General features: G+C 28.0%; 1 protein-coding gene and 1 long non-coding RNA gene across 2 annotated transcripts; both read right to left on the bottom strand.

Moving 5' to 3' along the window:
* Window positions 1-933: 933 nt before the first annotated feature.
* On the bottom strand, window positions 934-4,426 carry LOC122280386 (phosphatidylinositol 4-kinase gamma 2-like). The gene is made up of 2 exons (XM_043091262.1): window positions 2,319-4,426; window positions 934-1,876 (listed from the first exon to the last, which is right to left on the bottom strand). The coding sequence occupies exons 1-2, from the start codon at window positions 3,687-3,689 to the stop codon at window positions 1,499-1,501; spliced, it is 1,749 nt and encodes a 582-aa protein (XP_042947196.1). The 5' UTR covers window positions 3,690-4,426; the 3' UTR covers window positions 934-1,498.
* Window positions 4,427-6,482: 2,056 nt separating this feature from the next.
* LOC122282556 lies at window positions 6,483-7,808 on the bottom strand. The gene is made up of 2 exons (XR_006230407.1): window positions 6,874-7,808; window positions 6,483-6,694 (listed from the first exon to the last, which is right to left on the bottom strand). It is a non-coding gene; the product is annotated as an uncharacterized LOC122282556 (long non-coding RNA).
* Between the last annotated feature and the right edge of the window lie 4,573 nt (window positions 7,809-12,381).

The raw sequence follows: 12,381 nt of genomic DNA, 5'->3' as shown, positions 1-12,381 counted from the left end.
CATATAATCATATAGATTTTTATGTTTAAGGTTGAAATTTTATATTATAAATTATAATAACATTATCTTATATATAATTAGAATTTATATTATATATCAATTATATAATATAAAAAATATTATATATTATCTTATATATATTATATATAAATTATAGATAATATAAAAAGTATTATATATAACATTAAAAATTTTAATTTAAAATATATAATTTAGTGAATTGGTCCAGTCTGGTCCTCAAAAGCTTAGAATTATGAACCGGTATTGTCCGGTTTTGGAACTAAGGGAACCAATCCAGGACTAGTTCTATTGGTTCGGGCTGGTACGGTTTGATTTTCTGGTTAATTTTTACACCTCTAAAAAGATTGAATTTGAGTAAATCTCAAATACTCATTGGAGTAAATCACAAAGTAATATGTGTGAACATAGATGGATTCAATCACAAGAAATATGAAAATAATGAAGCAATATGAGTGAATACATGAAGATGAATCAGCACAGAGCATTCCACAGAGAGAGAGAGAGAGAGAGAGAGAGAGAGAGAGAGAGAGAGTGTGTGTGTGTGTGTGTGGGTGTGTGGGTGTGTGTGTCGGAAGTGTAGAGTCTTACTTACCAGAGCCTACAACCGGAGGGGTTACCGGATGGGGACATGAACTATGGTCGGTAGCCAGTAGGACACAGAGAAGAGAGACATTGCATGGAATAAGGAACTGAAATGAAGGATTTTGGATGCTACAGTGGCTCCCAACTTCCCATACCGACTCCCGATATATGGGGAGCCACTGTAGCATCTCCAAACCAAAGTCCTAAAATGGAGAGGTTGGATGGAGCATGCATTTGAGATTTTCCCCAAATGTAAACCCTAAATTTTAGGGTAAATGAAGATTTAGAGGCATTCGTATGCAGGTGCTCTTTTAACTTAAACAACAACCATTTCAAAATGTATCACATCAATTAATATGACTTGAAAATGATAAATCTAAGATGAAAAAGAGCTATTTGCTGCTCACTCAAGAAATATGAAAAAAAGGAAAATGATACAACAAACCACATTCTCACTCATTCTCATTTGGAGTATATAAGATAATCCCGGCAGGCAATGGAACCTGGGCACAATAAATAATCTTATTTGTAAATCTCAATTGCCTACAGTCATTAGAATCCATTTTCTTCGGATAACATTGAAACAGTTCAGGATTCCAACCGTCAAAAGAAACACTTTACAGACTTTGGTTGGCTAGCCAACCAACAGCCCCTTCTTGGAAGAAATCAAGACTGAAGATTGACATTTCTGTACACAGCTCCGAAGTATCTCATATAATCCTGCAGAGCACATCTTATTCATAATATTTTTTCTTTTTTTGGTTTCGACATCCCAATACAACCCCAGGTAATAGTTGACTGAAGTAAAGAGCAACAGCTTCAAGCTATCACCACATTTTTTGTATGACATTCAGTCCATCCAAAGATGGACCATTTAATAATACAAACCAGAGTTTTATTTAGCGTGTTTATCAAGATGGGAATCCATGATCCGGAAGACAGCTTCAAGGAATGCAGCCTCACTCATGCCAGGGAGCAAGGAATCCTTGGCTTCACAAACAATCTTCTCTATAACAGATTCCTTTGTCACAGTTTCCCTGCACATAATGCTTCCAATGGCAAAGGGAGTGAGACCTCTCTCCACTCCTTTCTTCAGAAGCATGGTGGATATACGGAGCATGCGGGCACACTCAAGTGTAATGTCCCATCCATAAAATTTCAGTAGTGCTATATCTTGTTCAGCATCTAGAGAATTTATGTACTCAATGGTGGCAGGAGAGTAAGGTTGGCGAGCTTGAGGCCAGTAAAGCCATTCAAAAGTACAATCTTCAAACTGCAAAGAGGGCAAATCGGCTTATAAGTAAAACCTAATCGATCTCAATTTTAGTGAAACAAGATAAAACCTTGTTTACACCAGTCACGTTGGTGGGTTATAACAACTGCTACATAACTACATAACTGCAAAATGCATCAATTGTTCCACATGTTTTGGTATCAGCAACAAACTGCATCTCAAGTTCAAGAAGGCTCATAAAATCATTATATAAAACAAAGCTAAGCAAACCAAAAAAATGGGGTCTAAGCATATTTCACAAGAATTTCAAAGTTAAAAAAGAGACCAGACATGAAAATTAGTTATTTTATATGCCAGTCAGTTGTTATCTCCTTAGACTCAACTTAATTCCTATTGGCTACTTTTGCCAAAGCATGCAGGTAAAACATATAATGCATTAATCAATTAAAAAGAGCCACGGCCAAAAGGAGAAGATACATACATTTTCAGGTAAGCAGTATCCATGATCAATTGGAATAAGTATATTCTTCCCCTCCTCCCCTTTGCGGAACAATATGTTGCCAGCATGCCTATCTGCATTTGCCATTCTAATATCAAGCACACTGATCTTATGTACCTCATCCACGGGGAAAGCCCCGGGACCAATGTCCTCGCAACTTCCATCATTCTTCATGAACAATTGCAATGAGCCAATCTTAACATTCTTTGACTTGCAATTATACCCTCCTGAATGATTAAAACCTTGGTGCAAGCAGCGAACCATGGTTGTCGGGGGTACACCAGCAAATCCCATTGTTTCGCCTAATAGCATGCGAGGTCCAGCCCTAGGATGATCCAATATGTAAGCAGCAACTTCCCTCAATGCTCCTTCTCCTACCTTCGTTCCCCTCTTCAACCCTTCACCATTTGATGACACTGGTAGGCCTCTGGGATTGTGAACGGCCATGGGCTCCTCATCATTGGGCTTGAAAACGGAAACATATTCCTGACCAGATGAATCTTGCATGAAATAAGCTCCTCCGGTGCCTTCAGAGGACCTGATAGGTTGATTTCCTTTCTCTAAACCAGCGAATGCAGAGTTAATCATATCCCGGATAATAGAGGGAAATTCTACCTTTGTATTAACAACGATCGGTTCCAACCAGAAATCTCCACCTAGTGGCTCCCTCGTAACTACTTGAAGCGCCCCGGGTTGCTGATCTCCTCCAACTCTGTCATGGCTCTCTTCAGTTGCAGTTGCAGTTGCTGCCACAACCAAAAGTTCCAACTCCTTCTCAACAGGCTTGGTTCTAAATTTTGCAGATTTCTGAACAACCAAATGAATCACAGCATCGTTATCCTTGCATATATCAGCAACACGTATCTGGTCGTTGAGCTTCTCTCCGTTACAAAAAATTTCTTGATCCTGAAGATCAACAAAACCTTTTCCCTCCTCCTTCCAAATGCGTTGCTTGAGGTACCCTACATTACGATACCGATCTACTTGAAACACAATCTCTTTCCCACAGATGGTCCTAACGGTGATGAGTAGGAGATCGGAGAGCCTTAGAACCAAATGTAGAACATCCCCACCAGTGACACCATAGTCCTTGATAAGATCATCGTTCCGGGCTAATTCCCTGCCTGCATAAACTAACTTTTGCTTCTTCACTACGAACCCTTTACATTTCTGAATTCTAAGCTTCACTGACGTTATCGAATCGGACTCCAATACACGCATAGGAATCACTGAACCGGCAACAGTGAGGTATATTAGGATCGATTCTCTAGAGCAAGGTTCTGGTCTGCTTCGGAAATCTCCGGCAGAATTCACCAGCTCTTTGCGAATCGGAGTAATATCAGCAATAGACATTGTTCAGATATCTTGAAAACCCACAAGAAACGCAGGGTCAGTTTCTTGTTGCGTTACATAATCTGAAATTACGAGGATTCTCAAACCTCTAAGAAACCCATCAATATTTACAAACCCAACAAGGCCCTTCGATGAAATTCGATCAAAGAAACCAACTTTCCATAAGATTTTCTCAAAAAACGTGAAGATTATATAACAAGAGAACACAGGAATCGGAATCTAAGTCCCCAGAAGGACTTAAACTCCCAGAGATTCAAGAAAAATTGTTAGATTGCAAAAAGATAGAAAGCCTATAATCCAAAACTGAGTGGAAAACAAATTCTTGGAGCTCCTGGGGGCTGGCTTCAAAGATGAAATATTCTCCAACCCCAAGAGAGAAACAATCTTTGCAATTCAGGATCCCGGTATGGGACATGACGGGTATTTATACACCTGTTGGGGACTAAAACCTCTCGAAAAAAAGTATAAGGATGAGCAATGCGATGGAGAGAGTGGATTCTCACAGGAGGAAAAGAATCGAAGGGAAATGGACGAAGACTGAGAGCTTTAAATGGGGAGAGAAACTAATGGGTGTCGACTAATCGCAGATGAATTGATCCGGTGTTTTCAAAATTCCCCGAATTGGCGTGTCATCGTTTTCGATTGGTGCGGGGTTTTCGCCGAGGCTTTTCTGGTCCGAGAAAATTGTCGCCGAGGAGACAGAGAAAAAGAGAATAGAACGGAATTGTAGCCGTTGGCTTTAATAGAAGTTTTGACCCATCGACAACCGGGACAGGATTTCGAAAGAATCGTTTTAAAAAATGAAAAAGACAGGGAACTGACTGACGACGTTAACTGCTTCCTAACGGTCGTTTATTTATACAAAATAAAAAATATTTAACAAATCTATTTTTTTCCGCCTTTCATACATATTATTAGTAAAGAATATTGGTAATTTAATGGTTTTTAGGATTATAATATATCTCACAACAAGTGATTTATTGACATATTGAATTTTTAAATAGTAAAATTCTTACTGAAAAAGATTAAGAGCTCGTTTAGGCACTTAGAAAATTTCAGAATATTTATAAATAATAGTGAAATGGTTTGAATTAATATGTTTTTATCAAGTTTTGAAAAATAATAGAGCAAAATTTGAATAAAATTTTACGAAGTTAAAACAAATTTTGAATATTATTTTTATTTTAAAATTTGAAATAGTTATATTGTTTTTTGTATTTTATTTAGAAGTATAGAAAATATGTAATTATTAGAATAAAAAATTTAAAGATTTTAAATTTAAAAGTGTTTTTTTTTTTTTAGTGATATTTGTGATTATATGAATGAAATATCAGGGAATACTTGAGATTACTTTATTACCCAAACAAGGTCTAAGATACCCAAATGATTGATTGTAAAGTATTTTATAAAATGTTACATTATTTAAAATAATTAATGTGATATTTGATTTGATTTTGAATATTAAAAAAATATTACCTATACTTATAATTTTACTTACATAATCCTAGGTGTTGACGTGCCAATTACAAAAAATGGTGTAAATTCTAAAATTTGAAATCCAAATATTAAAAAGAAAATACTAACAAAATATGTCTTTAATTCAGTAGGTATAATATTATAGGTATATATACCATGCTGTTAAATATTTATACTTTCAAATTTGATTAAATCAAATATTATACATTGAAAATAAAGTATCACAGCAACACCAATGACTACGTGTCATGTGTAATTTATTTATTTATTTTTTTAAAGTAGACTACCCATATTAGGCCTTCCCATCTTATTTAAATTAAATTAATATAACTCAAAGATCATGAAAGATAAAATAAATGTTATAATATTTAATTTTGATATCTCATACGATAAAAATAATGGTAGGTAATATATGAGATTCTACATTACATATAAAGGAGAAGTTCTTGCTTTTTATAATATTCTAATAAGGCAACAATTGTATCTTTAACTAGTTCTTTTGGAGTATATGTCATGTGGTTTGGACCTTCTATTATGGTATTATAAATAGTATCCGAGTTTATCCCAATCAGAAATATGAGACTTAAACCATACCACTTATAATGGATATGCCCAACAAGGACGTTAGAAATTTAAGGGGGTAAATTTTGATACCACATACGATAAGGATAATAGTATGTAGTGTATGTAATCTCACATTATTTGGAAATGAAAAGTTTTTATTTTTTATAAGGTTCTAATTGTATCTTTAACTAGTCATTTTAGAGTATAGGTCATGTGATTTAGACATTCTATTAAAGTGTTACATTAATATTATAAGACAAATCTATTTAGGGAATTGTAAATATTATAATAAAGAGCAACTTCTGATAATTTAATATATATATATATCTATAGTGATAATATAAGCGGCAATCCGAAAGCTACAGTGTTAAGAACAGTAAATATTTTATTTCTCATTTTACCCTTAGTTTTATTTGGCAATTACAGTAGTTTGCATTTTACTTTTATTTCACCGACATTTTTTTTGGTCTTTCTGCCTTCACACCGACAGTTTGGTTTTTATTATTGTATTTCCGATTTTGCCCTTAATTTTATTGTTTACTTCTTTCTCCTTAGTGTCGTTTTGTTTTTGCCGGCTTAATGTTTTTGTCTTTTTACCCTTAATGTTTATCTCTTGATCCGAGAAAGTGAATTGAACTGTAGTTTAAATATCAGCATTTGTTTCATTTCATTCATTTCATCTGTTGAGTTCTCTCGTGCGTTCTACTCTCTCGTTCAGGAATTGTAGGTACGTTTTTATTGTTTTTCTTAGTATTCTGAAAATTAACTGTATTGTGTGAATGAATTTGTTACATTATGTAATTACATGATATGCATATGTATTACAGCAAAAAAAAATTGAAAGATACAAACTATATTTGCATATTTACATCTGTTTTTACATAGAGTAGAGCCAACAAAAAAAATTAAACGCATCAAACAAATTCGATCTTCTGAAATTTCATCTTCTGATTTCTTCGTATGTGCTGAGAACACAAAAATAAAAAACCGCAGTTAAGAGTAAAAAATTAAAACTCGGTTCCAAAATTTTTGAAAAAAAAAAAAACTCTCGGATTTAAAAAATTCCCTCTTAGATGTGAAAAATATTTATACTGATAATATATATCAATACCCCAAAATAATGCACAAATGAAAAATATTTCACCTTCCGGCATGGTCGTGGGCTGCCACGGGTGGCCATTTGCAGCGGATGTGAACTGTGATGCGAGGGAGATGCAACAAACAATAGATCCAACCGAGAAACCCAGAAATATCCATCAGGAAAAACAAAAAGTTTGTCCAACAAACAACAGATCCAACCAACAAACCAAAAATATCGATCAGATAAAAAATTTAAAAATAAAAAAAATAAAAAACCCAAACAGAGTGCCTTAATACACACAATAGTGAAATAATACACAAGTGAGAAAGATCTCACCTTCCGCCGTGGTCGTGGGCTGCTACGCGCGGCCATAGGCAGCGGATCTTAGCCACGATGCAAGAAAGAAGCAACAAAGAACAAATCCAATCAAAAAATCCGAAAATATCCATCGGAAAAAAAAAAAAAGACCCAAACACAGTGCCTTAATAGACACGAGATGCCGAAATATACAGAGAGAGGCCGTAAGGGATAAGTTGTTGTATAGATCTGAAAAATCCAAACATCAAACAACAAAATAAGACATAACAAGAACAAGATAAGAGAAGAGACAAAAACAAAAACAAAAAACGACAAAGAAAATCAAACAAAAATATATTTGTTCAGATCTGAAAGTAAAAACAAAAAAAATTAAAAATCGTAAAGAATAATCTTGATCTAGATGTATAAAAAACCAACAAAAAATATGTGAAATAAACGGTTCACATCTGAAAGCTTAAAAAAAAAATTATTATACTGTAAAGAACAATCTAAATCTAAACAAACAAAAATGAACAAAAAATAAATCAAATAAACGCAAGATATGAGTAATGAGGACGAAAGTACAAAAGATTAAAAGGAGAAGAAAATACAAATAGAGATCAAAAGAGAAGATGAAAGCTTTAAGAGAGAGAGAGAGAGAGAGAGAGAGAGAGAGAGAGAGAGAGAGAGAGAGAGACGGCAGCTCAAACGAAAATGGGGCAAAATGAAAGAATTTGTGTTAAAGATGCTTATATAGGGTTGTCTAGGGTTAGAGTAAAAATTACTTTTCTGCCCCTGTTGTGTTTTGTTTATTACCGGATTAGGATTTAGATTTATTTACTTATATATCTAGATATGTACATTTATTTATATACAGACGTTTCAATTATATTATATATATAAATATTTATATATTTATAGTTATATTATATAATATTGGAAGTTTATAAAAATTGAGTAAAATTTAGAGAAAATTTTTTTAAATTATCATTTTTAACTAAATTATAAATAATTTCATGGGAAAGTTAATGTGAATGGGTTTATAACATCAGTTTTTTATTATTTTTTCAAACTTGTCTATTTTGGTTTTTCTTAGATTTTTGTTTTTTTCTCCATTACTTACACAGTTTATATATTAGTATAAAATTAATTTTGAATATTATTTTTTTATTAATATTTTTTTCTAATCATGTAAACTTTTTATTATATTTATTTACTTCCAATTATCTACACTTTTTATCATAATTATATTTATTATCTTTTTAAATAATAATTTTAAAAATAATTATGGAAATATAAAAAATTTAATTATAAAAGTATTATCATACACAATAAAAATGGTTGAATTTTTTGTTTAAAATATTCAATAAAGTAACATTTCAAAACATACAAAAATATATTGAGTTGTTAAAATTCTAAATACAACTAAGATAATAATAAAAAAATAGAAAATTATTATTTTAATAGATTAGATAAACAAACTAAGATAATAAAAAAAAAGAATAGAAAAATATTATTTTAATATATTAGATAAACAATAGCAAATCAAATGTTATAGGTTTTTAAAAACTAAGTAAAATTTGAAAAACAAATTTAGAAAATCTCATTTTTAACTAAATTATAAACAAGTTTATGGGAATTTTAATGTTAATGCCCTTATAAAATTACTTTTTCCGTATTTTCTCAAATTTGTCTATTTTGCTTTCTATTAGATTTTGGTTTTTATTTTTTTCGTTTACACCATTTATAGATTAGTATAAGATTAATTTTAAATATTATTTTCATATTAATATTTCCTTCTAATCATTTAACCTTTTTATTATATTTATTTACATTGAATTATCTACAGTTTTTATTATACTCATATTTATTATAATTTTAAAAATATTTTAAATAATTATGGAAATATAAAAAATTTATGATATCTAATTTTTTGTTTAAAATATTCACTAAAGTAACAATTTAAAAAATAAGATAAAATATTGAGTTCTTAAATTTATAAATAGAGGTAAAAAATTAATAATAAAACAATAATAGAGTAAAATAAATAAAGAATAAGCAATTGAATCTTAGAGGTTTAAAAAAAAATAAGTTAAATTTAAAAAAAAATTAGAAAATGTCATATTTTTCTAAATTAAAGATAATTTTATGGGAAATTTAATTTTAATACTTTTTTAATATTACTTTTATGTTATTCTCTCAAATTTGTCTTTTTTTTTTTTTTTCCAGATTCTGGTTTTTTTTCCTCATCATTTGCACCACCTATACATTAATATAAGATTGATTTCATATTTATTTTCTTCATTTTGTAGATTTTATTGTTAAGTAAAATTATTTTCCTTTATTTTTTTAACTTTTTAAAAGAATATTTACAAAACTAAATATGAACTAAATTTATAAAAGTAAATCTACTTGTAGGATGGGTGACTAAATCTATTCATGCTTTCCATTTTCAATTGTTGTAGTATTTTTGTCTTCTTTATGTTTTACTTTTTATTTTTTTCAACACAGATGTAATCAATTATTAGAGTAGCCATTTATTTCAATATTCAAAAAATCTTTGAAACATGAATAAACTCAATCTAAAAGTCTTACACATAATAAAACAATAATATTGAGTAATATAAAGGAAAAAACAATTGTAGATGTAGCTAAAAATACAAATATAATTTAATATACTTATAAAATTGAATAATAAATGAGAACATAACATTTCATTTTTATATATGTCAATAATCCATAAAAATAGTCAATATTGTCAATTTATATAAGTATTAACAATGATTAGCTTAAAAATGATCAATCATATTGAGTAATATAAAATAGAGTAAAAATTTTACATGTAACTTAAGAAAAATATATAAAAAATTCATACCAATAAATGACAACTTATCATTTTATTTTTGTACACAAAAAAAAAAAAGGGGAACAAATCAAATTAAAATATAAATATTTATTAAAAAAACACTTCAACAACCAAAAAAATTATTTAGAAAAAAATATTATATTGCTGTAAAAAAATTAAACTAAAACAAAGTTGATTCAAGTTAAGAATAAATTGTTCAAATTTTTAGACATATGTTATATTCTGTGAAAAAACAATTTCAATGAAGAAAAAATATATAAAAACATAATAATAAAAATAACGACTAAATTTTTTTATATCTAAAAATATAACATTTAAAAAAAATTATATGCTTTAATTTTTTAAAAATTAATATGCTTCTTTTAACTAATAACATGTTCTTCTTTTTTTTTTTATTTGTTGTATTTTTTGTTGTTAAAAATAGTGGCTATTTTTATAATATATATCCATATATATAAATATATAGAAATAAGAAATATGAATAAATAGAAATAAATAAAATAAAATAAAATGAAAAATATTTCAAAAAATCAAATTGATTCAATGTTTCTAATTGATGTATCTAAAGTTATTAAACTATTTTGCTTTGCTGATTTCATTTGTATAAATGAATTTTACATTATTTTACATCTTTAAAGAAATATATTCTTATTAAAAAAATTCTAATATATTATTTGTTGTCAAAAATAGGGCTTATCTTGTCAACAGGAGTATCAAAATTCAGATGACATTATAATCATTTGGTAAGAAATTTGTAAGTGTTCATTTGTTTTGTAAATATTAAACATTTATTTTTTGTTCTATTAGATATTTAATTGTACATATTTCTTCAAAATTTAAAAAAAAAAAAAAAACTTATGTCTTATTTGTTGTCAAAATTAGGGCCTTTCTTGTTAATAAAGAAATCAAAATTCAAATCACATTATAATCTTTTGAAAAGAAATTTTGAAATAATAAACAAATTTTGAAATAATAATACATATTTAATCTTAAATATTTTTTATTTTACCTTTTGCTGAAATATTGCAAAAATCTGTTTATCATATTTTGACTTTTATTTTTTAATAAACAAATGCTATGAAACTTTTTAAAAAATAAAAAATTGACTACATATTACTATATGTTTCTTTTATGTAAAATCATTGTATATATTATATACAAATCTCAATTTATTCTTACATATTAATTACACAATTATAAATGTCTTAATTTTTCTTGTTCTTTTACAATATTTGCATTTTATATATCCATTCATACTTCAATAATTTGTTTCTTTAACAATAGTTTCATTTCTTTAAACATATTTCGTGAGACTTATTATATAAATGTTATTTTTTGCAAATATTTATTGATTAACATATGGTCAATAAAAATTTTAATATAGATTTCAATCTAAATAATGGTGTTTCCGTCAAGTTTTAATCTCAAAATCACTATAGAACATAGTGATTTTAAAAATAATACCATATTTAGACAATGATTTGTATGTAAATTTGATTTTATCAAACTATAAAATTTATACCTATAAATTCAAAAAAACATTTTATGACCAATTCTTTGACTGTAAATATTTGCAAAATAAAACATTATAATTTTTTATTATTTCTAATTTAAACTATTTAAATTTTATTTTTTTTAAATTTAACCATTTAAATAAATGTATGAATTAAAAAAATTTAAATTAAATACAAACTTAATATATAATATAAATTTTTATAACTTCTTTTATATAATTCGTTAATTCAAAAATTCAAAAGAAATTTTTAAAAAAACATTTGAATGTTATCAATTGTATCCCTCGCCAAAATTAATTGCAACAAATTAAAAATTTTTCATCTGCTTAAAAATTTTAAAAATAAATATTTGGTTTTGAAAATAACATACATTTTTTTTAATAGGTATTACATTCTCAAGTAAAAGATCTGCAGTTAACAAATATCGTGCTAGCTAAAGAAACTGTAAGTATTATTTTTCTTTATATACTACAAATTCTTTGCTTTATTCAATTTATGCTTAAAACTATATCTTTATAAAACTATAAAAAATTTATTTGCAAAAATTTATTATTTTGACTGTAACAATAAATTGTTAATTTATTTGCTTAAAAAGTTAGATTATATTTCAGATAAAATTTATCACATTTATTTTGGTGGTTTCATTTCTATAAATGAAATTTACGTTACTTTAGATTTAAAAAAAAATATTTTCTTATTAAATGAATTCTAATGTATTATTTGTTGTCAAAAATAGGGACTATCTTGTCAACAGGAAGATCAAAATTCAGATAACATTATAATCATTTGGTAAGAAATTTGTAAGTATTCATTTGTCTTATTAATATTAAACATTTATCTTTTGTTCAATTATATATTTATTGGTACATATTTCTTTAAAATAAAAAAAAAAAT

Source organism: Carya illinoinensis, chromosome 11, assembly GCF_018687715.1.
Source record: "Carya illinoinensis cultivar Pawnee chromosome 11, C.illinoinensisPawnee_v1, whole genome shotgun sequence".
NCBI lineage: Eukaryota > Viridiplantae > Streptophyta > Magnoliopsida > Fagales > Juglandaceae > Carya > Carya illinoinensis.
The sequence above is the reverse complement of the archived record's forward strand: the minus strand, read 5'-3'. Positions and strand labels throughout refer to the sequence as shown.